The sequence below is a fragment of the Morchella sextelata genome (assembly GCF_020137385.1).
Source record: "Morchella sextelata strain SCLS chromosome Unknown scls_25, whole genome shotgun sequence".
NCBI classification, from domain to species: domain Eukaryota; kingdom Fungi; phylum Ascomycota; class Pezizomycetes; order Pezizales; family Morchellaceae; genus Morchella; species Morchella sextelata.
The window spans coordinates 141,310-164,714 of record NW_025408640.1 but is presented as its reverse complement, the minus strand read 5'-3'; the positions used below and the strand labels follow the sequence as shown (position 1 = coordinate 164,714).

General features: G+C 47.7%; 6 protein-coding genes across 6 annotated transcripts; 4 read left to right on the top strand and 2 right to left on the bottom strand.

Annotated features, from left to right (window-relative positions):
- Positions 1-9,056: 9,056 nt before the first annotated feature.
- H6S33_007955 (uncharacterized protein) lies at positions 9,057-9,457 on the top strand (the record flags this gene model as incomplete). The annotated part of the gene is made up of 3 exons (XM_044839639.1): positions 9,057-9,182; positions 9,240-9,344; positions 9,419-9,457. The coding sequence occupies 3 exons, from the start codon at positions 9,057-9,059 to the stop codon at positions 9,455-9,457; spliced, it is 270 nt and encodes an 89-aa protein (XP_044688146.1).
- A 1,180-nt stretch (positions 9,458-10,637) lies between these two features.
- On the top strand, positions 10,638-11,717 carry H6S33_007954 (uncharacterized protein; the record flags this gene model as incomplete). Its single annotated transcript, XM_044839638.1, has 1 exon — positions 10,638-11,717. The coding sequence occupies one exon, from the start codon at positions 10,638-10,640 to the stop codon at positions 11,715-11,717; it is 1,080 nt and encodes a 359-aa protein (XP_044688145.1).
- A 3,144-nt stretch (positions 11,718-14,861) lies between these two features.
- Positions 14,862-15,768, top strand: H6S33_007953 (uncharacterized protein; the record flags this gene model as incomplete). Its single annotated transcript, XM_044839635.1, has 5 exons — positions 14,862-14,946; positions 15,207-15,242; positions 15,304-15,453; positions 15,502-15,581; positions 15,661-15,768. The coding sequence occupies 5 exons, from the start codon at positions 14,862-14,864 to the stop codon at positions 15,766-15,768; spliced, it is 459 nt and encodes a 152-aa protein (XP_044688144.1).
- A 1,831-nt stretch (positions 15,769-17,599) lies between these two features.
- On the top strand, positions 17,600-18,082 carry H6S33_007952 (uncharacterized protein; the record flags this gene model as incomplete). Its single annotated transcript, XM_044839624.1, has 1 exon — positions 17,600-18,082. The coding sequence occupies one exon, from the start codon at positions 17,600-17,602 to the stop codon at positions 18,080-18,082; it is 483 nt and encodes a 160-aa protein (XP_044688143.1).
- A 1,692-nt stretch (positions 18,083-19,774) lies between these two features.
- On the bottom strand, positions 19,775-20,110 carry H6S33_007951 (uncharacterized protein; the record flags this gene model as incomplete). The annotated part of the gene is made up of 1 exon (XM_044839613.1): positions 19,775-20,110. One exon carries the CDS (start codon positions 20,108-20,110, stop codon positions 19,775-19,777), a length of 336 nt encoding a protein of 111 aa, XP_044688142.1.
- A 2,134-nt stretch (positions 20,111-22,244) lies between these two features.
- Positions 22,245-23,071, bottom strand: H6S33_007950 (uncharacterized protein; the record flags this gene model as incomplete). The annotated part of the gene is made up of 5 exons (XM_044839602.1): positions 22,245-22,366; positions 22,431-22,696; positions 22,763-22,904; positions 22,973-22,989; positions 23,049-23,071. 5 exons carry the CDS (start codon positions 23,069-23,071, stop codon positions 22,245-22,247), a joined length of 570 nt encoding a protein of 189 aa, XP_044688141.1.
- Between the last annotated feature and the right edge of the window lie 334 nt (positions 23,072-23,405).

The window sequence follows — 23,405 nt, the reverse complement described above, 5'->3', positions numbered from 1 at the left end:
GTGTAGTAACGCCAAGACATGTGAAGAATTTTCTCCAGACTAGCGCTGGTGGAAATTGCGAGAACTCTGAGCGTTATGAGAACGTGAGATTACGTTTTTTCGTGCAAATACTGGAAACAGGAACACACCTACCATTCGCCGGGGTTTCAATTCCTAATCGCCCATTTTCGGTGGAGGCACGCAGGGGAAATGTGGAAATCATGACCATTACACTCTCCGAAATCGTCCCATTAAAAGCGACAAATCTATGTAGATTGTAAATTTAAATCTCAGGTAATATTAAGGGCAATGAGTTCACAAAACTCCAGTTGTGTTGCCGAATTTCGGGGCTCAATTGGACTAGAAAACAAAAGGCGATAGAGCGCGTCAGAACTGGAATGTTCAGCCCGAGTGAGCCTTCAAACTAATTTTTCTTGCAATTCAGGAGGAATTCAAACTGGCCCTGAGTTGAGTGTTACGTTTCACCTAATTCAATGGTTAAAAAGAAGCTTTAATTCTGGAATCTGGTTCTCCACTACTACCGCCGTGCTGTCCCAGCTTTTAAACAATCTCGCCAGTTTTAGGGAGCGGGCGATAACCTGGAATATAGTTTCGCTAGAGGCTAAAGAGAAAAAAATTTACCTCGGGTAATACCTACATGATGTAGTTGAGAAATTTGTAGTAGTTGTCAATGATTGCGCGGGAAAACGGAGTGATAATCCATGATCGAGTCCCGTTTCAACGACGGAAGTCCCGTTCATATCCCTGAACTTTCACAAGTATTGAGGCTTGTCGATCGACGCAAGAGTAGGAAGACACAGTTACCTGAACACTTCAATAGAGGTCAAAACGCTTGAGGACAAAGCCTCGAGTGGTGATATTGATACCTAGAGCGGCGACATCATAAACTTCAATACCAATACAGTAGAAATGACATCTACCTTTGCTACAAAAACTTTGAAAACAGCGGACGGAGTAGAACATTTAAACGAGGCGACCGTAAGGAAACCTCCACCGACTCCCATTCAAAATGAATCCACAAGCAAAAAGAAAGTGAATGAGAAGACCTTGCCGAAGCAGGACCACGACCTCCACCAGCTATGAATCAGCCGGGAATCGAACCCGGGTCGGGCGCAAATCATCAAGCTGATGGCAAGCGCCCGTGATACCACTACACCACTGAATCCTAGTTTGTGCATTAACGATAGCGTATTAAGAGGTTGTTACTAATTGCTAGTGTAAATGCCAAGAGGTGCGGGTGGTTAGCGTTGAAAAATAGTCCGTTCCGGCTTGCTAAGCTTTAGCGGTGATGTGAGAGAAGATTTACGAGGGGTGGCCATGGTGGGTGGAGGGGCTCCGAACGGATGATATATTTGGACGCTTGTAAATTCCCGGTGGCCTGGGCGCATTCCTGTGCATGTACCTAGGCGTAGCAGGCAGCGGAATTTATGTATTGCCGACGAAACGGGCTTTCTCATTAGCGTTACATAGACTTTAAGGCGTTGCCAAATCCTTACCCGCATCAGAGGATTATAAAGAAGTCATAAAGCCCAGATAAGTGTGATTTAAATTTGAGGTTTTACTGACGGAACAGGCTTTTATAAGCCTCATATAATTGAACCCTTATCCAAATCATAGGATTAATTGTAAGAAGCTTGCTTATTCGCCATAATAAGTGTCCGGCCGCGATAAGTGTGATTTAAGCATGTTTTAAGGTTTAAGGATGGAAAAAAGACTGAAAAACCATTAAAAAAGCATTTATATACCGAAGAGGGCCTGATAAGACTATTTTATCTCTTAGCATTTGGTAAGCCCCACCCGAAGTCAATAAAAACCCTGTTCCGGCCATGATGAAAATTCTACAAGAGACGGGGGCGGGAGCGCAGCCCTCAGCTTGAAGCAACATAAGATCAGCGCCTGCGAAACCCTTCTTTCCTTACGGCTCCCACCTCTCTTTCCCACAGTACCAAAACTATTTGAATTCTATACCTCGAGCTCTGACCCGAAATACCAGTCCTGATGAATGACGAAACATTGACTGGAACCGCATCATCAATTGTCACTCGCTTCCTTGCGCAGTTCGTTTTCAGTGATTTAGCTCTCGAGTAAGGTTGATCGCATACTGAGAAATCATTCACAAATATCTATGAACTCATGTGACAATTTCCCAGGTTTTAGACAACGGGAGGCTGACTCGTTCCCATTCCCGGTTCAGTCGTCCTACATGGTGTAGTAGAGGCTCTTTTCTACGTTTCTCGATCGCGCATGATATCGCATTGTGTAATACATAGGTCGCTAGAGATTTCATTATCAAACATCCTCCCAGCAGAGTCCTAAAGAGAAATTAAAACCGTGGCCTCGCGTGGGAGTGGATCATATACTATCACTCGCTGTCTCGATCGGAACTCATTATTTCTTTCTTCCCAGGTTCTTAATTATGGAGCTAAGGCTGAAGGTATAAGCATTAAAATACTTTACTGAGCCTGAATACAGCGGTCAGTACCTACCGGAACGACAAAACATGAAGAGTCAACTATGTACATCCCCACTCAATCCGCCCTCCATAATACAGTGAGCGGAGGTTTTTATTCACCTTCCATATGTTCTTGACGTATTCTGGCGACAAGAAATAGAAGGAAGATAAGAGATTTTCGATTTTAATTTTAATCCTGCGAGATACAACAAAGGACGGTGGAGAGCCGAGTTTGCGAAAGGATTCTGGCTCGGAGGTTCCCCAACAAACAGTACACGATGATTGGTGGTCCACACAAGAATACGCACAGCAAGTAAAAGGCTATCGGTAGAAAGACACACATGAGGCTCCCCTCTCCGCCCTCAAATTCTGAAATAGAGCCTACTGCTCTCCCTTGGTTAGGACCGAGTGATAATCTGTGAGTAATCGATGGAACCCCCCTAATCATCATCCCGTGAGTCGAGAAGGCCGAGGCTATTTCATCTGATTAGTTTAGTCTCTCTAAAACTCTAGCTAGTTGGCGATTTGAAGTTTGATACTTGATTGGGGGTGGGGCGAGGCTATTAAAGACACTGGTTGACTCTCCCGCTGCAAAGTCTGCTATGACGGGCAGCAGAGGTGGAATTGATATGTGATATAAATTTTACTTTAGTTTTGAATAAGATCCTTTCCCAGAGAGATTGGTATTCTATATTCTTCCTGTACCTCGCCGAATTTATGATCCTCCAATTGTCACGCCAAAACCGGCCACGCCAAAACCAGCACAAACGATACCGTCTCATTGCTCATCGGGAAAATTCATTCCATTACCCGAGCGCGGTGTCCCAAAATTACCTCCTCTATAAACGCCAAGTACCAGCCCATACAAAAGGAACTCCCCGGATATCTAATTATGACAAATCCCTTCTGAGGCCTACTATTATGGTAGGACAAGACAGAAGGCACAGGATCATTTTGAATGTGTCAATATCCCCAAAACATAACATAGAGGGTTCTGGAAATACGGTTGCAGCTGCTTTGAGCTTGATAACACGACATATGACAGTGGGGAAGCGGTAGATGATGTTCGGAGTGTTGGAGCACAATGTCTTCCATTGTCGTAGTCTCCATCTAAATATCAGAGATCCACCCAAGACCAAGAGGGAAAAAGGTGCCCAGACTAACGGCAGAGTTTTGGGAGGAATGGTTCAGTGTGGCTTAAACATTGTGTCTAGAGATATGGTGTCTCTTCTGTAGTACCATCGCAATAGCCAACCTTGTTCCTGCGAATTGTGGGGTAGACGACCACCGACCTACAGCCACGGAGCTGTCCCACTATTTCTTCGAGTAACTTCCCCTACCCAGGTCCAGTCCATCCGCAACGACTACGAAAGAATAACTCCTCCTCGAGGCGGGATATGACTCACTTTCCCCGAAAGAAATCGGGAGAGAAAGAGACTGGTCCCGTCAAGTGAGGTTGATATTGATATGGCCGAAAGAATCCCTGATTGAATCCCTCCAGAGCAAAACCGGCCAAGAACCTGTTCCTTTCACGATTCTACCCATACCTAATTTTTATTCTCCTATCCTATCGGCGGTGTCGCTCATCTTAAGGCCCATCTACCTGCCACATCCCACCACAAAAGCGGGGTTCTCTCAGTGAGGATCTCACCACAGACTATCACTCAGATATTTGGCCCGCGATGGCCGATTGAATCCCGCTGGTTATTCTTATCACCAACCCCTGGAATAATTAGAGTGGATGGCCTAACTTTAAACCTCATACCCTCCCTAAGGTTGGCCTGTGGGTTGCTTCTCCCGCGTTGACAGACAGCCGCGGAGGGCCCGTGTGCAGACGCTGGGACCCGGGGAGCGCAAGCTGTCTTCTGCGGTTGTCTAACAGAGGGAAGAAATTGAATAAACTATCGAGAAAAATTAATTAGAGCCGTTTTCTCTGCGGATCGCTTCTATTCTGGACGAATGAGAGAAGGACGAGAGAAGGATGGTGGGACGGGGGTTTGGGCCCCCCGGGGGGGGGAGGAAACTAAGTACGAACTATGAACTAACTCCTCCAGAATCAGTCGCAGATTGAGGGAATAAATGGCTTGTAGATAGATATTTCGAGCTCCTCTAGCACGAGGTCTGCCAGAGCGATATTGTTGGATCCCGGAGTGCGCTGAATCTCCAAACACGAAGCCGCCCTATACACCACTTGATATGCCTCATAATCTGAGAATCACCCGACCTGTAAGGAGACTGGTGTGCTGGAGTGCGGAGATGTTGGTGAGATGTCCCTGACGAGATCTCACCTCCAGGATGAGCCTTTGACGCGGGAAACGGCGAAAACAGCATGCAGGAGTGTGCGCTTCTTTCATTGTTGCTGACTGGAAGTAAGAGGCTTCACAAAGTCTCATCTTTTATTTAGCCCGATCCTGGCACCGGATGTGATTTCTGCTTTGTATATCGGGCGTAGAGAAACACCTGCAGGGGAGGAAGTGATTGTAAGAAAGCGAGTGGAGGCAGATGTTGAAATAAGATAGTCCTTCGATCGTTGCCCTGTCGGCGTGATGCGCCGTGTTCCGGGGGGTTTGTTCATCCAAAGTATATTTTCTCTTTGAATTCGGAGTCGAGATAGTAGAGGATCTTAATATCGTCCCCCTGGAATGATCATGCTAGGATCGTGCGACCTCAAGTGGCATCCTTCCCTTTGCTGCCCCATTCTGACTTCATATGTTCTTTCGTCCTTTTACGCTGTATTGGAATGCTGGATCACCGATCTCAGCCAGGTGGCACTCCAAGATTGAAGAAATGACAAAGCACCTCTTCCGGACACCTGCAGACCTGACCACAACCCACCGCCGACAAGCTTTCTCCATCATTCTCTCCCGCCTAGGGGCTTTCACCTCTCACTGCCCAACGTTCTCTCATGCATTACTATCCACATCCCCTGTTAATCTTCTTTCCACCTGAATTGTGAATTCGTCCCGAAAGCAAAAGAAGAGCCATTCTTCCGAGTGAAACCCCCGCTACGACAACCAGGAAGAAGGACAAGCACCGACACCTCTACTCAAGATTTCGTCTAAGTCCGCCACCATGTTTCATTCGTACTCGCCCATGTGGCTGGACTGAAAATTAAAGTTGCGGAGGTAAGATTTGTCGGTTCTGCAAGTAGAGGGAAGAGGAATTACGCAACGATTGAAGGTCGACGACAGGAGGCAGAGAAGCTGTCCTGCACGGATGCCGATAGGAAAGGCGGCCATCAGCTTTACGATAACACTCCATCCTAGTGCCCTTAATACGACCTTTGATCCCCGAGGCCTAGCCAGAGTCACCGCGAATGAAGGCGAGCTGCAACATCGCCATCCCATCCGTCGTGACTCGCCATTAAATTCCGTGGTGCTCTCTTCTCCTCCCTCCCCCTCCTCCGGTAGCTACAGTGACAGTCCCGCGAGACCGCTTCATTCAACGTTACATCCGTATCGAGGGAATATCAACACCAGTCTCACGGCAAATGTTCATACCATGATACACTACTCTGGCCCTTCTACTAGAGGTACATATTGTTCAACTCTGGCACTGGCGAAGCTGTCCCTACCATGGAATCAGAGTTCTGGGAGTGCAGAAACGAAAGCATAGATCCTCCGGTATACTTCCGGACGCTGGGAATCGAGGCGTGATATTGGGACTATTGGAGTGTACTGGTCGCCTATCGTTTTCGCACTGTCCTCCTGTTACGGCGACCGCCCACATCTATGCCCACATACCGGAGATCTTCGCTGTAACCCTCCACATCCGCTTCCGCCTATCGTCACCAGGAACACCCCGTTCCTCCCACAACTACCAAAGACCACTAAGAATACGCACAGCAACGTCGGCGCGCGTTGAAATCACTAGCGCGACTAAGATATCACGGTTCCATGGCTCAGTTGGTTAGCGCGTGGTGCTAATATCTCTCCGGAGCATGTTACGCCAAGGTCGAGGGTTCGACCCCCTCTGGAACCAGTAAGATCTGCCAGTCATTGACTGTCAGTCAGCATTTTGCGAATTTCTTTTTGGTGTTTGCGGGGCGGGTGGGAGTTGTTAAGAGTTCAATTAACGCGGCGGTGGTGGGATGTGGTTGGGGCTGAGGTGGGTTGAGGATGTTCTAGCTCAACCAGGAAGATCGCTTATCCACGAAGTTTCCTGAGTGAACCGGTTTACCCAGGAAGTTTCGTCGGTGGACTGAATTCTTCCTCAATGAACTGGATTTGAAAACCTTCAGTCCATTCATGAAGTCCAGGTCAAAATCGGTTCATTCGGGAAGTAGTCTCCAGTAGAATTGTGCCCATAAGGCTGACATGAATCTGATCATGCAGAATGTTAAAGGTTAATTTGACCTACTTCTGAGCTCACCGCGCCGAGTGTATTGATCTCCTATACAACACCCGTCCATCGGCTAGATTTGAGAAATGTTAGTAGCAACGTGGTTACATATGTGATGAATGTAGAATATGAATATCAAGATTAAAAATAATATGTATAACTCTCAATCGGTAATTATGGTACCAACATGCCTGGACTTGCCCCAGCATGCGAACTAGATCAGGTAGGGCAAGACTTCCTGGATGAGCCGGTTTTAGCTTAAACTTCGTGACTGGACTGAAGGTTTTCAAATTTAGTTTATTGAGGAAGAATTCAGTCCACCCACGAAATTTCCTTGGTAAACCGGTTCACTCAGGAAACTTCGTGGATAAGCGATCTTCCTGGTTGAGCTAGAACAAGGACAAGCGAGCGTTTTGGCTTGGCAGAAGTGTCGCAGGAAGGCAGACATGCGGGTGGTAATGCAAGCGCATGGAAAACGTGGAGCGGAAAATTGAAAATGGAGGGCGTGGAAGAATGTTTTCATTCTTTGCTGGATGGTGAGGACGGAGATAGGCGCGGATATGGTCCGAGTGCGAGGCTGTTCTGGAAGGGGCGCTGTGCGGAAGTAGGCATGAATGATGGCCGGTCTTACCGTTCTGTGGTTCATTTTTCTCACGCCGTATCTGATTGCGGGAGTGCGGCGCGGTGGAGGATACTTACAGCTGGACCACAGAGCAAGCAGACAGGGCTGCGCGCGTGTTAATGCATGCCCGTAATATTCTCTCTCGGCGGTTTCAATGGGAATTTGTCTCCTTGCTGGATTGCTTTACCATATCTCCATTTCACTGCCTGCGAAAGCCTTCGCGATGGAACAGAGGGACAGAGTACAATATTCAGTAAGTAGTGGACTATGATCCGTATCAATGATATATGCTATACCTGCGTCGAGGGTATCCTCAGGAAGGTGTTGCAGTTACATGATTACTAATAGTGTCTCCGCCGGACACCCATGACTGACGGAGCACCTCTATTATAAAATAAACCTGTACGATAGAACCTAATGAAACCCTCTTGACTCTCATACATCAATTACTACGTACGTTTCACGTAGCAATATATGTACTGATATTGTATAGTACGGAGGACAGGAGTTTATACTTGCACGCTTGAATGGAGAAGAGGTTATCACATCGGGGTCTGTACAAGCGCGCCCGGTGGGGTAAACCAGGAATTTCCGCGCCCGCCCAGATGGAAATTCAGGCCTTTTTCCATCTCAATATGCGTGCGGGATTGATGTATGTATCCCTTCGTCTGGCAATGCTGCCCACCCTATAACACAGGAATTAGATTTGTATGGGAGATCTATTATTTGATAAGAGAGATAACGGGATCTGTTAGTAAAGCCACATATAAAATTTGCTTTTTTGGGGTGGGCAGCATTTTTTATCAGACCAAGGGATAACCCAAACCTCCCTCGACTACTTTAGCTCTACCTAACATGCTCTGGATGCCACCTATCGCTGGCTCGCATCGATAACACGGACCGAACCTTCCCCGAGCTGTGGCCGTCTGTGGTTAAAACCGAGCGGAAGCGTTCCCAGGTAACAGGGGGAATTCCGACCTCTCTCGAACCTTTGAAATTGGCCCTCTATGGATTACCATCGTTGGTAGGACTTCCGTTGACTGGCGGAGTAGCTAGTCATGAAGTCGTCAAATCTCAGTATTGTTCGCGCAGCCTATGTGTCGCCCCCTCATCAATTCTTGGGTTGAACCCAGGCTACTATGACAGAGCCCTGGCAAGACTATTGTGGTGTGTCTGATACGATAAGATAACGGTGTCAATGATTGATCTGTCATGTAGGACCCCTGTCGCCTATCCACCATATCAGAACTTAGCGAACATCCGCCACGCATGATACTGCTTCACGATTCGATCCACTGAGCCCCAACCAATTACTCAGTTTATGTAAAAGTTGACTGCAGCCAAGACTTCTACGTATACATGTATTTTACCAATCTGCCTTGGCCTCACGCACGTGTCAGGCTGCGAGATTATGTTGATAGATCTAGAGTAGAAAACTCAACCCAAGGTTATCTGCACATTATCGATCCCACGCGTGCCTGCCTGGTCTGACTGGCTACCGTCCGATATTCGTCCTCGAATAACTCTGAATTCTTGGGAATCCTTGACACAGCAAGTTTAAGAGTTCCCAAGCCAACCGAAGCAGGCGAATGGTGTTCAAGCTGTTTAGGCCTCGCTAAACCCCAGACTAATGCAGGATCGATGCACATGGAAGTGCAGTTTGAAATCGCCAAGACTCGTTGCGTTCAGCCGCAGCTGACCAAGGACCACTTTGGGGTGTATTTTCGGTTTGAAGATACCCACATACAACAAAATCCCCCTTTAGCAGTGAGTGTACCTACTCTTGACATGAAAGATTGCGAGCTCAGTCTCAGCCTCGGGCAGTGTTCGCAATGGTTAAACTACCAGAAAATGACGAGTACTTCTCCGGCAACTACTATCAGGGCAATCACGCACTTCAGGGATCGACATACCTTTAGCAAGCTCAAGGTCAGTCAAATAAAATGGTCTGATATTTTGGTATGGAGTTAGAGTTTCCGTCTATCTAATAACTATTGTTGAAGTTACTTGACACTGCAAGATCATGCTGTTCTCATAGATAGTTATTTAGGTCCGGTTAGTTTTTAATTATAAAATAGATAAGTCCATGGATAGATCAAATGTTACGGAAATTCTGAGACTATTTAGACGGTTTCATGTTGCTACCTGTACCCAATTGATATGCATACACGGCATTCACGATACTGTCTAAGGAATATCTGATATTCTGAACAGTCCATTTAATGAGGACACAGTTTGGGCCAGGCGCCAAAGAAGTATACTTTATGATCATGCTGACAGATTATATACCTAGAGAACTATTCTTACTCCCCTACTCACTAACTATCGCGTCGGCTCTACTCAACCTTTTTACACATGCCAAGAACAACCCCATTCTCGTGTCACGCACTCGATTCGCAACGCAAAAGCAATATGAATCTATACCAGCGCACGGAGCGATAGGAAGCACAGCTTGGCGTGAACTTGCACCTTGGATAAGCCACGAAGAGATACCAATTTCAGAGTATTTTTTAGTTGGGGGCCACGTAGGTCACCGCGCCCAAATGGAGTGGCACAAGAGGCCATGATGTGTGTTGTGCATGTCACCTTCGCAGAAAATTCTCATAGACGAGTTTAAGGAGATGAGGTTTTCACTTATTTATTCCTACGTCTGCTCCCCCAATGCATAGCTCAGGGGAAGATACTAGTAATTAAGGATTCACGATCAAGACTATGAATAGAAACAACCAGAAATAAGAAATAGCTCTGTCTAAGAAGTCTACCAGCAACGCCATATCACCGGGTCTGGTCTCGGCTGTAAACCTCGTTTCCCATGTGAGTAGGTCCTAGCACCGGCAACGGACGACAGCCTTGTCTAATTATCAATATCAAGAGCCTCAGTACCATTAGAGCTACTCATCATCCCGGCACATTCTCTCCACTGCAGTAAATCTGGTAAGTCTAATGTGCCTTCAAATTTATTTATATTCTAATCATGAAATAGAGCGTTTCTTCTTGTAATCTTCATGTTTACTCTTATATTCGTTACGATAGCTATAGCCCTGGCCACGGCAGACCCGGCAGCTACATCGCCGGTACCGAATGCCAACAGCTGGACATGGATTTGAGCCTCCTTTTAAACCGAATCCAAAAGGTCGAGGGACTATGAGTCTTCTAATGAGCTGTACAATGATGTTGGCTGTCTGGACCGTTATCCACCCCAATATAATCGAAACGCCGACCATGCTTCGATCTCTAAGAAACAAAGGCCTCTCAGTTTTAACAGCTCTACTTGCTCCTGAGCTCGTCCTTGCTCAAGCCTATAGTGAGTGGCGCCAGGCAAGGAAACTGGTGCGTTCAGTACGGCATGTCATAATTAAAGAGAGTATGCAGGCTGCTATAAATGAATCTGATGTTTTGATCATTAGGGCGAAGGCGAGCCTACTGGAGAGGGATGATGAGCAAAAGGCTTTGAAAGATGCCGAGACCGCTCTCAATAAAGCGCGCGAAGCTCTCGCAACTATTGAGTCCGATCAATCTTTACCGGACAGTGATTTATCGGCGATTGAGAAGGCCAACCAATTACTCTCCGAGATGCTCCAGCGTCTCGAAATTATTCAGGACTCTTCTCCTTTTTGGAGGACGGGGTTCTGTTTTCCATTGATGTTAGCTTACCTCAGATTACACTTCTGGTTTAAAAGAAACTTCGCACAGGACACAAGGAAGCGTCCTATAGAATTCACTATGGCGGATGCCTTCTTTACTCTGATGGGAGGTTACACCTTCTCGCTGGCCGGTTATCCCCGCGGTCAAAACAGAACACTTGTAGTGGAAGCTGAAGGGCTTCTTCATTTGCTTAGATCGGGTGCTCTGAGCGCATACTCACTTTCTACCCTTAGAGATGACGTTTCCGATCGATCAAAAGCGGACGCTCTTGCAAAGTTACTTGTTTGCCTACAGGCTGGGTGGATGGTGATAAACTGCCTTTGTCGGGTATCAAGCGGTTTACCTGTCACACTACTCGAATTAAATGTCCTCGCGCATGTTGTCTTTGCCGTTCTGATGTACATCTTTTGGTGGCGAAAGCCGCATGACGTTCGCCATCCCATCTCTCTATCGCCAGCCTTCCTAGACGAATCCTTATGTGCGATGCTACACACATGGGATCCCGAGGTAGCTCTGACGCGATCGTATTCTGGGCTACCCGAGCCCAGAGAAGGATTTGGGTGGCACTATTTTACTCTTGAGATAAACGGGCAGCAGATACGCTATGCGTGCTCTGCGCCTGTCGGCGGCGGTCTCAGAGACACAGTCTTTGGATAGTTCCGGGTCTGCGCACAGGTCATGATGAGGAAGACCGAGTGTGGTATATAAGTGAAGATAAAGATTCACGGATACTGCTGGAGCTGCCTTTTTCATGGTCAAACTGCGCAGACGAGAATCGTCATAAGATTTACGATTTGACTAACGGGTATACAGTCATGGGATGTCGTACCTTTGATGAACCATCTCACTCTCTAACACGAAGAGATTTACAGACTGTCGCAATCGCGATCGCAGAATACAGGAAGCCAAGGTATCCATACTTGAAAGATCATGACCGCCGCCAGTCGTGCCCACCCACCAGATTCAGATTCAAACGTCCGGTTAGTGTCCACCAGGCCGCCTTTATGGATCTGGAGCACAATGGATACATGTTGTCCTTCACCGCCTGTTGCATTATCTACTCCGGCGTACATACAAGTGCATGGAATAACGATTTCCCATCGTCGGTGGAAAAGATTCTTTGGAAAAGCTCCTGCATAAGTCTTCTTTCATCCTTGGCAATTATCTGGCTTCGGCAAATGTATTTCAACCTTTTCGAGCTTATCTATACCTCTCGCTATGAGAAATACGTCGTTCTCTGGCGCAGACTGTCAATGCGAATGGATGGTAACAGAGCGTGGGGATACGGGCAGAGACTCCTCCAAAGGCTGAACACGAGGTTAACTCGCTTGATGAGATCAAGAGAAGGGACAGTCTTGAGTAGCACGGAGCAAAGCTTTTTTAAGGCATTTGCACGGCGGGCCCGAAGCTGTTTTGGTAGTTCCAATATTCACATGATATGGCAGGGTTTATATATGGCAGTATGTCTCTGTAATATCTTGGCAAGGGCCTATATAATCATTGAGTGTTTTCTTTCTATAAGGAAATTGCCGGAAGGATCGTACTCGACTGTTGCTTGGGAGGATTTTTGGCCACATTTATGAGGATCTTCTATGTTTTTTCCTTTCGATTTTACTTCATTAATTTCCTTTTATACATCTACATGCATCCTTTACTATTTTTGCTAGGGTAGTCACATGTTCGAGGCTATGATACTCTAATGTGGTTGAATTTTTTGTATGTTTCGCGTTCGACTCAGTTTCCTTATGTCAAGTTCCCCCGGTTATATTGCTGTGTTCCTAGTACGGTGTCGAGCTAGCGTCGTACAAAGGATTAATATATAAGGTTGGAAGTACTTGGAAATCGGTTTATTCGGCATAATTCTGGATCCGCGCGCCTTTCTCATGTAGGGTCAATATTATATTAGGTAGACTATTCCATATTCGATCCTGTTAACCCCCGATTACCCCAGGTTTCATCCGTTAGGGGAACTTTTGGCTCTGTAGATTTACCGCGTCCATGATAATCCCGAACTGCATCCACTGAATGAAAATGTCGATGACCAGTTTGCGCTACCGGCTGGCACAGAGTAAGGAGGGTACATTTCTATGAACGTGAGATGTTGGAACAGTCAGCAAATATGGAGTACATGACAGCAGGTTTAGTTGTATACTAGTTTCGGGATGCCTCTTTTCAACTCTAGAAACGAGTGATGTCTCACCCCAGATGATACCAAAGTAATAGAAGTACATGGGAAGCCATCCATTTGAATTTTCCCGGCTTTTCTCTCGGCGCCATGGAAGTGCTTCTGTTGCTGGTGATATGTATCTGCAATCAGGGGCGAATCGAAGAGTAGTTTGGCCTGCCAAGTGTCATGGAATTCCATTCCGGTCTCCGGAAACTGCTCCCGCTGGCAAGAGAATACTGCTGGCGGGATAAAAAGCCGCGCGAGACCTGATGCCGGTGGGCCCGTGTCGCGGCCCGCATATGCTTTTGCTGACTGGTATAGGGACTCGTCTGGCTTGGTATATGCTGCGATCAACACTCGGGCTTGTGAAAAATATCAGTTTAAAGGGAGAGGAGGGGGGGAGCGGATGGAAGAATACTGATCAGACGTAGCTGGTTTGGGGATTTGACATTGTCGCTCCGGATACTTCAAGGTATCTGGATAACCCTAACCCACGCTCGCAGTTGACTCGGTTCGGGAACAGCTGCATCTAGAGGTGCAGCTACAAAGGAATAGGGAGCGCTTCTACGAATGGTGTATTCCGACCGTAATTTTCAATTTACAGGTAGGAACATGCTGGTCTCTAGACATGGCCTGCTTGTAATATGGCGTTGACTTCGTTTGGTCGACTTGCCAAGACATAGCTAACAATCTGCCGCCACCATCGTCGTTTTGAACGTTACGCCAACCTCAGCCAAGGAGGGCAGTTTGAACGGACTGAGGTATACGTGCCTCTACCTAAGTTCTCTGGCGGGTCAATGAAGTCGGTATGAGCCTCTGCAAGAATGGACAACTCTAAGCGAAGATGACAACCTATTCAGAGTCGGAGAAGCTTACTAGCGCTCTAGCGCTTTGGGAGTAGAAAGAAAAGTATGGAAGCAGTGGACCAGAGTCCCGATCGCTTGAAAGGGTAGCTTGGAGTCATGATTTGCTCGAGGCTATTTTCTCGAGGGCTAGCTAGCTGCTAGTTTTGATGCGACAGAGTGTTCGCGGGCTGCTGTGGACGTCTGCAGTCAGTTCGATGAGTTTCTAGCTTTCAGTCATGTATGCGGAGTGCGCCGAGTGGTCGTTGAACTATTTAGTTAGAAGCGAGGAACAGAAAGGGGATGTGGTTTAGTGGTATAATACCTCTTTAGCAACTGAGCATCGTAAGATGTTCTACTTGAATAGAGGTGGTCCGGGGTTCGATTCCCCGCGTCTCCATTTTTCTTCCGCATATAACGGTTTTTTCTTTTGTTTCTCCGTTTTTCGTTAAGCGCAGGCGCATGCATGACATGCCGATCTGGGGGACCCTTCTCTTTTCCCTTATTCGCACGGCAGATAACCCAATTGTAGGTCGTTTCGCTGACAGAGATGTTTGATGAGAGTTCGGTTAGCCGTACTGCGTATGGGTGGGTTGGTGGTAAGTGCTCCCGCAGAGCCTCATGCTCCTTTTGCAACCTACAGAGCCTCATGATGCTTGTCGCAGAACTTGACAACCTGCAGCCAAGCCGAAATTTGCAAGACCTGCAGCAGAGCCGCACAACCTCGTTGCAGCACAATGACATCCTCCCAACACGCCACCCTCACCACCATTGACGAAGACGAAGCCGACCATGAACCAAAACTCGAGACTAAGGCAACTCACCCACCACGACCGCATTATCAATGACACATACCCCGACAGTCTACTCGACTCAGGTTCATCTCGGGGGTTCGTACGAGTGCTGTTCTCACGGTCCACCCCCCGAGGCAAGCGGCGACGTCGTCATATCACAACGGCCATCCTTACTCTGACTCACCACTCTTCCCTTTCTCTCATCTGCCTATTCGAGTCTAGAATTGACGGTTAAGACTACACTATGGGCTACGAGGAGCTCGTCAGCACGATGGGGAGTGCCTGGTGACTCATCGGACGACGACATGTAGTACTAGAGCTTGTGGCTACATGAGAAAGCTAGGGTGGGGATGGAAGTTGCGGTCACGTTCTCTCCCGGGTACATTCCATTCTTTCTGACTTTGCCTACACGGACTGACGTCATGGTTTTGAATCTTTAGTGGATCCAGGTGCGCATTGTTCGGGGGAGCAATACATCTTTTGTGATTTTGAGGTGATCGAGAAAGGACTGTGCAAAGAAGGAGAAAGAGAAGGTGATGGAGAGAGGGAGGCAATTGGCTTTTCTCTGGTACGTGAGATGCTCCATACTAGTATGGCCCCTAGTCCTCTATGGTACCGCGAACTAACAAGAAGGATAGAAGTCGTACACCGTCGAGATTTACTTGGTTTTCTTGGTTCGATGGGCTCGCATGCCTTTCAGTCTATGGGGGAGTTTTGGGTTGGTGTCCCGGGTGCCAACTGGAGCTGGCTCTGCCGACCCTGACGAGTGGTCTGGTGAAATCTAATACCGAACCTAGTGCTACTCGGCGGTGCGATACGGATCGGTTGGAATCGAGCGGATACGTTTACTTTCCCGAGGATCACGGGAACAAGAAACAGATGGAGGGAATATCCTACTAGCCTAGCACCTTGTGATTAAGTTACAGGGGAGGGGACGTCATGAGCACATAGTGAGGACCTACTAGGCACTGAAGTACCAATATCTTGCCGTATGGTCCCTGCCTGTGAGATGGAGAGGAACAAGTTTGCCCGCGAAGCAGTGGGTAGCAATGGGTCGCACCACCACACCAACCCGTGAGCTCTGGTAGTGTTTAGGGGATGTTTCGGTGGTGGTCGGAATGGTCGCTTTCTAGATGAGGGGACATTACCCCTCCCATTCAATGAAGGAGTTATAACCTAGGCGGATGAAGGCGTATGTAGTTCGCACATAGTTCACAGCCGAAGTTTTCAGGTAGTCGCTCACTTACTGTTGAAGAAAGTAAAGTATCATGTCGCACATACGGATGTCGCGATATCGAACTGTAGAAATATAAGTCTGTTTTGGACGGTAAAGACCTCACAGGTTACACTGCCATGCGATCATTTCTTTTACCGATGGGGATGATCTAATGTCTAGAGGTGGATTTCCCATTTTTCGATTGAATGATCTAGTGCGGTGGCGATTTTTTCATGTTCAAAGAGTGTGAGTCGCTTTAAACTGTCAACCAAGCATGGTACGGATGCCGAACCTATTCCACTAGCGGGGGAGCTCAGACGAAATCGAACCTTCAAAACCAATTATATGGGAACACAAGACTCTGAATTGAGGTTTCCGAGTGATAATGTGTGAATAGATTCGATTGCGTTTTCTTCACTTCATATCAATTCCGTGTGCACCGTAGAACGCGTTTGTTTTAGATCATTTGATTCTCCCCGCTAAGCGGGGAAGCCTGTCTATGATGTCTGGCTTGATATTCTGCCGTGGGAAAAGCCCCGACGTCGCCGGAAGGACTTCCAACGACGTTTTGGCTAGCACGGTGGCGTTGTAACTACCGTGTGATATATTGTGAAAACCGGTACCCGATACAGATAATTGTTTATCGATCAAGCTACTTAATTTGCATCATGCAGAGTCACTCTGATCCTGCATTGTCTCGAGAGTGGGTCTTTTTTTCTATAATTATACAAAACAATTTCGCCCCACCCCTCTTTGATGGCCTGGGCATTTACAGTGAGGGACACGAGATTATAAAACCAGCTAAAGATCCCGAACATCTTCATTGATTACCATATCTTGCCACAAACCAGCTCTATAGAACCGCACCGTACCCCGGAAAGGAGGAATATCGTGTGATCGGCGGTGATATTAATTACTGTGTAGACACAACCCCCGAATCCAACGGCGAAAAGATATTCAATACACTCCCAAGCCCCCATAAATTTCTTTTTTCTAACCGGTCGTGTAGAATGCTAATACTGTGAGCGGAATTGAGGCATAGAACCACATTTTCGACTTTGGAATACACAGTTACACAGGAACTTGAACGATTTTCTTGGTCGGTTCTGATCGCGTCAATTGGATGCGAGATGTGACATCACTTCTGATCCGATCCCTGGTCACGTTTTCTCGGCGGATAGGTATTTTCTCGTCTTCCGGCAGAGAATGGGTGCGTATGTGCTCAGTGCTAGCGTGACTATTGTAAGCTTCCACATCTGTAGAATTCTATATATCAAAGTGGAGCTTGATAGGAGGGCTTTCAATGAGGGATATCAGTATCTATAGCAGGTTTGCTATGAATTCCTGAACATCACAGCTAGAGATTACCTCAGCACCTACTATTGATGCATTCGCCCCGTCACGTAACTTTAAACGCAAAGTCACAGTATCCGGCGTCCTTCCAACACTATATACGCACCGCCACCATATCCAACTGTCAACATACCAACAATAACAGGATCCTCACTACCCCCACAACAATGAGCTCAACCCGACCGCGTCCTCCACCCACACTCAGCGCACCATACAACCCCCCCCCAGACCATGCCACCTGGCGCACCGCAGTTATCACCGACCTCCACGCCGCCAACACTATCGTCAAATACGGAGCACAGCTCATCAAGATCTCCGACGACCGCGACTGGAGCGAAGCAGAGTTTGAACAGGCAGCTGCGCTGGAGGAGGCTGCAGGAGAGCTGGAAGAGAGGCTAGGACGACATCAAAACGTGTTTTCACAGGTCCAGATGGTGGCGGCGAGGAGGGAGTTGTGGGCGAAGGACTTGCCGAAGCTGGAGGCAAGAAGGAAGGATGTGGCAGATGTCCTGAGGGATTTGGAAAATGCATTGAAGGCTGCTGAGGGAGAGGAGGGGGAAAATAGGGAGAGACCGAAGTATTTGCCGCCCCCCTTTATAGAGGATACGGTGTTGAGGGTGGGAAGCCTGGGGAGTAGAGGGAGGCGGTGATGGATGTTTTGCGAACTGAGAGGTTGAGTGTTTTGATTATTTCTGTTTATGATATTAATACCTAAACGTTGTGAGCCTCTTCAAAAAAGAATTTTTGTTCCTGATCCATGATGTGAAATGTCTTGAAACAACCGAACGCGCCGTACCCTTGGCTCTCCCGAGCGATGGATGTACGGCCATGAAAGTGTTCGTCGAAAGCAGGGAGCAATTGTGAACTGAATCCATAAACCCAAGCGCCGAGAGCCCGCCCACTCAATAAATAAATACATCCTCAATAACGTTCTAAAGCTATATAGAAGGTAGGATTGATTATTGCTAAGAATCTTCCTCCGATTGCGGACATGGAGATGAGGTTCGTATTCTGCAATGTATGCTCCGGCAGTACTTGCCCGGAACACCTGTTCTACCATCAGCTAGGTTCTTCAGGACGATACAGGTGCAATTGGAGTGATTTCGAGGTAAAGGTCGGGACAAACGGTGTGAAGCGTTTTTGACGGCAAAGGCGTGTGATTGGAGACTTTGAGGAGAAGTACGGCTTAGAGTGGATATGAAGTTGTGTTGTCTAGATGTTCTCGGGAACGTTGTGGTGCATATTGCTTAGATCTGATCCATGCAGTTTGATGACAAACTGAGACAAGTGGAATCAACGGAGGAAACGTAGCTAAAAGGCGGACGGGATTACGTGGCCGGAAGAGATAAACACAGTAGATTCCCGATTCGACTTGTCAATGCATCGTAGTCGTTATCACTCTCTTCGAATTACATTATTTCATAGCTTGGGCAATTTATATTCACATCAGCTCGTCGAAATAATCATGCTGTGAGTACAAAAACAGCCAACAATGTGCATCGCAACATGCACGAAAAAAAGGCTCTCGGTGGTTATGTAACAACAGGGGAGCTTTTCTACGCCAGGTAATAGATGCCAGAACTTTCCAATACTATGTACTGTCTAGCTAACTAGTATCATTTATATTCTATTAAAAGAGATATCAAGATATCAAGCGCAGCTGAGACGTCTTCATGAGTTGTCACTCGATTTGAAGCGTTTCTGTCCTTTCCACTCGTATTGAGTGATTAATCAGATACATACACTCTTTCGCATTAATAAAGGCGCAACCCGGAGGTCATTGGGATACATATCAGCCATATGGGAAGATCTACAATGGGCAGGAGTGCCTTTGACATCCTAGAAACAACCAGAATTTTATATGAATCATCTAGATCAAGGCAAGTTTCGAAATTAAATAAGCGTTCTTTAGTTACATGTTCTGATACTTAGCAGAAAGTAACCACTTAGGATTATAGTGGCCATTGTGATTACAAGTTCGGTGCAATAGGGGTGAATAACTTGGCTGAAAGGCCATGTATTCCACTAGATCGGAAGCTTCCGCCATGTCCTGGAGTCTCTTCTGTCAGAGTGGATCACTCTGGTATATATGGCTGATATTGTAGTATGAGTACGCATCATAGTACCAGGTTGGTATATACGCACCGCCGGCTCGGACGAAGAGGAAGATCTCAAGCTTATAAGTAGAATATATATAGGGTTTAACAAGTTTATTAGAAGCCGATTCAAGAATGAATTATACGAAATTAAGAAGAATAACGCTACTACAAAACACAGAGCCCAACAAAATAAGGACGACCAACGAAAGCCGGTGCAACCCTCCGTAACCCCCTCGCCACGACTTATCCACTCCTAACCACCTCTTCCAACTCAGCCAAACCACTGTTAAGCTTCGCTATAACCTCCCAGAGCTCCAATACGAGTGCCTTACACTCCACGTCCTTCGTGCTCCCGCTTTCCTTCAAGTGCGCCTCATAATCATCCAAATCTTTGATCACCTCGCGCATATCATTCGTCACACTCTCCTCGAACGCCTGAGCACGCGCCTTATAGCTATTCGGCCTGTTTGTACGGCCGAGCTCGATGGCAGCAGTGAGTTGGACTTGGGAGCCCGTGAGTGAGCCCACATGCATCCGGAGACCGGCAGCGGCGTTGGAGTAGTCGATTTTGTTTACCATTGTTGTATGCGGGTTTTATGAAAGGATCTATATGTGGGATAGTGTATGCGGAATTGAGGATGCTGGAGTCCGGGGGAGCTGAGCTTTATATACCGCTGGGTGATAAGAGGGTGATATAAGTCGTAGTGGGGGCATTACATTCTACCGAACCCTGAAAATATCCCACGCCGAAATATAATTGCATCGTCAGTGCTCCTTGGGCCCTACCCGCGCAGGAAGTTGATACACTGGTCATATGTGTTCATTAGAGTTCTTCCGACATGACTCCTTCCGGATGCGACCTACGCGCAGCCTGATATAGAATGATGGTATACTCAGAACTATTCAGGCCCGAGCGAAGAGTTCTGACTTCAGTAAGAGATAGAAGCAAGCTCCGCAAGCCTATACAAAACTCTGCTGTCGTCCAATTGGAACGTGCTACAACCATTGTCATTGAATGTGTCATACCCGCCTGGTAGAATTGACCAATCACATCACGGGAATGCGTGACTGCACCTGAGTGATCACCGACACCCATCCCGCCAAATCCTCACGCAGGATAGAATCAGGATACGATAGCTGTCAAAAAAAATGCACTGCCATGAGGCGAGGGTGATGGTCGACTGAGGTGTTGTGTTGTGTGGTGGATCCGGTGGTGCGTGATCGTGATCGCACTGTCCTGGGTTGCTTGTTCGATGACGGAGAGTGATCCGTCACACCCAAGACGCGGCCATCGCAACCGACGAACCCGAGAAGAAGGTAAGGACGAACAAGGCACCCTTTATATACAGTGGAATAAAGCCCAAGTGTTCTCTGACACATGAAGTACAATATGCACAATTGCAATCATTTCAGACCTCCTAACTCAGGCCCTTACCGAGCGCTCTGTCATAAGGACTGCTTACTGTATTAATGAGTCAAGTGGTTAGTCACAACAACAGAAGCTCGGTATATATCCCGACCGCTTGTCGGTATAGGCCTCCTACAATTACACGTCTTGGTCAAGGGACAATAGGCGGTTTCCTACGTCACTCCTGGAGACCCCGCCGCTTGGAACTAATACGAACGGGTGGAGAAAATTTATCCAAGGTGATTCAAAGCCTTCGCGGGAATGTCATGGTATCTTCGGACACTTTTGCTATGGTCGCGGGGGTGCTGGAGGTGTTACGGTAGTGATAGCGGTACCGGTGTGGAATGGGTGATAGGATAATGTTGAGCCCTCTCTACAATCGTTGTTAATAATTATAGAGCTAGGTACGTACATGCACTGTGGCTGCGCAACGGTAAAGGAGCGACGCGGCGAAAATATAAGGACAAGACTATTCAAACCATAACTCTGCAAGAGCACCGCCGGAAAAAACATGACCAGCACTTTCCGGGACTGAAGACCAGCGGTATATATACACGTGGGTATACTTGGACCATTTTACGCCCGTAAAATGAAGAAACTCGCGGATACACGCGCGGTGGGACCTATTGGCCAATTAGCAATCGGAGGATGGTCCATGCTACAACATGCAGAAACATAAGCAGGCGACGAAAAAAAATACGCCCATCCGCTGGGACTATCTGAAGGCGAATGACACTATACCAGCGCCTAAACAGTGGAGTGCATGAGCAGAATGTGGCTAGGTGATATCACTCGGATGGCGGGGGGGGGAGAAAGGGAAGGAGGGGAGGACGGATATCTACGCTATTTATAAGATCAACAGCTGATATAACACAGGAGAGAATAGAAAATAGGAATGGCTTACCCCCAGCGCTAGAAGGCGGGGGGCCGGGGGAGTGGGGAGAGCAGGGGGGGAAGGGAGCGATGGTTACACTTATAAGTATCCTTCTAACTGTTCAAGGGAGATCTATGGCGCGTATCCCCACCTGCTGCTACTAATCCGAGGTTACCATAGATTCCAATTTCGGTGGTTGGAACTCGGCTGTCATGATGACTACTCCAGAAGCGCTGCATGCCAACAACTCTACCTATCCCACGCCAAGAACGAGTGATACACAGTGACTCACTCCTGTCTTGTCATCCAGCAGCCAAGACCGAGTGAGATGCGGTGTCTCCGTGCTATGGTGGGTCTGGAAGACAGGGGTGCAGATTGAGACTAGGTATCGCGAGTAATCGTTCGAGAGCGAGCTGGGGATACTTCAGTCCCTAACTACTCCCTGGAAATGTCGGTTGACGGTGTCCTGTCGCGTCAGCTAAACAACCGAGGACGAGGGCTTGTCTCTCTGTGTCTTGGCACAGCCGAGCCCTCCACAGCACAAACAATACATCTACACCACCAGCAGTCAGTATCCCCCCTCATTCCCTTAGTCGTGACGCCGCCACTCCGCTCACCAACTCCACCCGCAGAACCGCCATCACTGATGACCAGCGGAGGTACCGTTGTACTGCCCCCCGCAAACCGCAGCTCTTTGTCTCCCTGTTCCTGCCATCTTTCCTCCTCTCCAATGGCTACTACTACCAGCTCTCCGCACTCACTAGCGACCGAGCGCCTACGCCTCGGTATGAGGTCTATCCTCCGCTGCTGCACCTCGGCCTCGACTGGTGAGTCCGGCGGCGGCGTGGGGGGTCCGGGGCCGCGGAAGAGATGGCGGCGAATACTAACGACAAATCGCGGCAAGGATGCTTCTTGATCATCTCAGAGAGCTATTTACCCCGCACCATACCATACAATATATTCTCCAGAGGCAGTTCCCATGGCCTCATGGGCCTTGACTAGGTTTCTCGAGCTGTAGTTGTCGCGCCAATCCACCCCAACACCGACAGTATCCCGCACACCGGTGGAGAAAGAACCCGGAGGCTTTCTCTCTATCGCGGATATAGTGGTTAGAGAGCGGTGATGGGGTATGGCGGTCGGGGTCGGGGATGAGGATTACCGGGGGTAGGCATTCTTCTGTCGCACCAGATACCGCTTCCATAAGCGCAGAATTCTCTTTTCAGACAGCGACTTACAACCACCCTTGCGCTGTACGCATGATGATTTGTCCTGGGCTTTCTCTGCGGCGATTTGAGGCGCTGGGACTTCACATATACATAGACTATAGCTATGTATCTAAGCATCCAGATTCTGCATTATTAACGCACACCTCTAACTTCCTAAACAGCTAGTCTCACCATGTATGTACCACCACCGACCGAAAAAAGATCCGCCATACCAATTCCAGACGTACCTCCGTGCATGCAAAGGCGCAACCATATACGTCGTCCAATTACGGCCTGCGTACCCCTTCTTCTTCTTCAGCATCAACACCGGTTGCATGTGGCGACGTGAGGCTTTGGATTTAGTAAGCTTATTTAATATTTACAAGG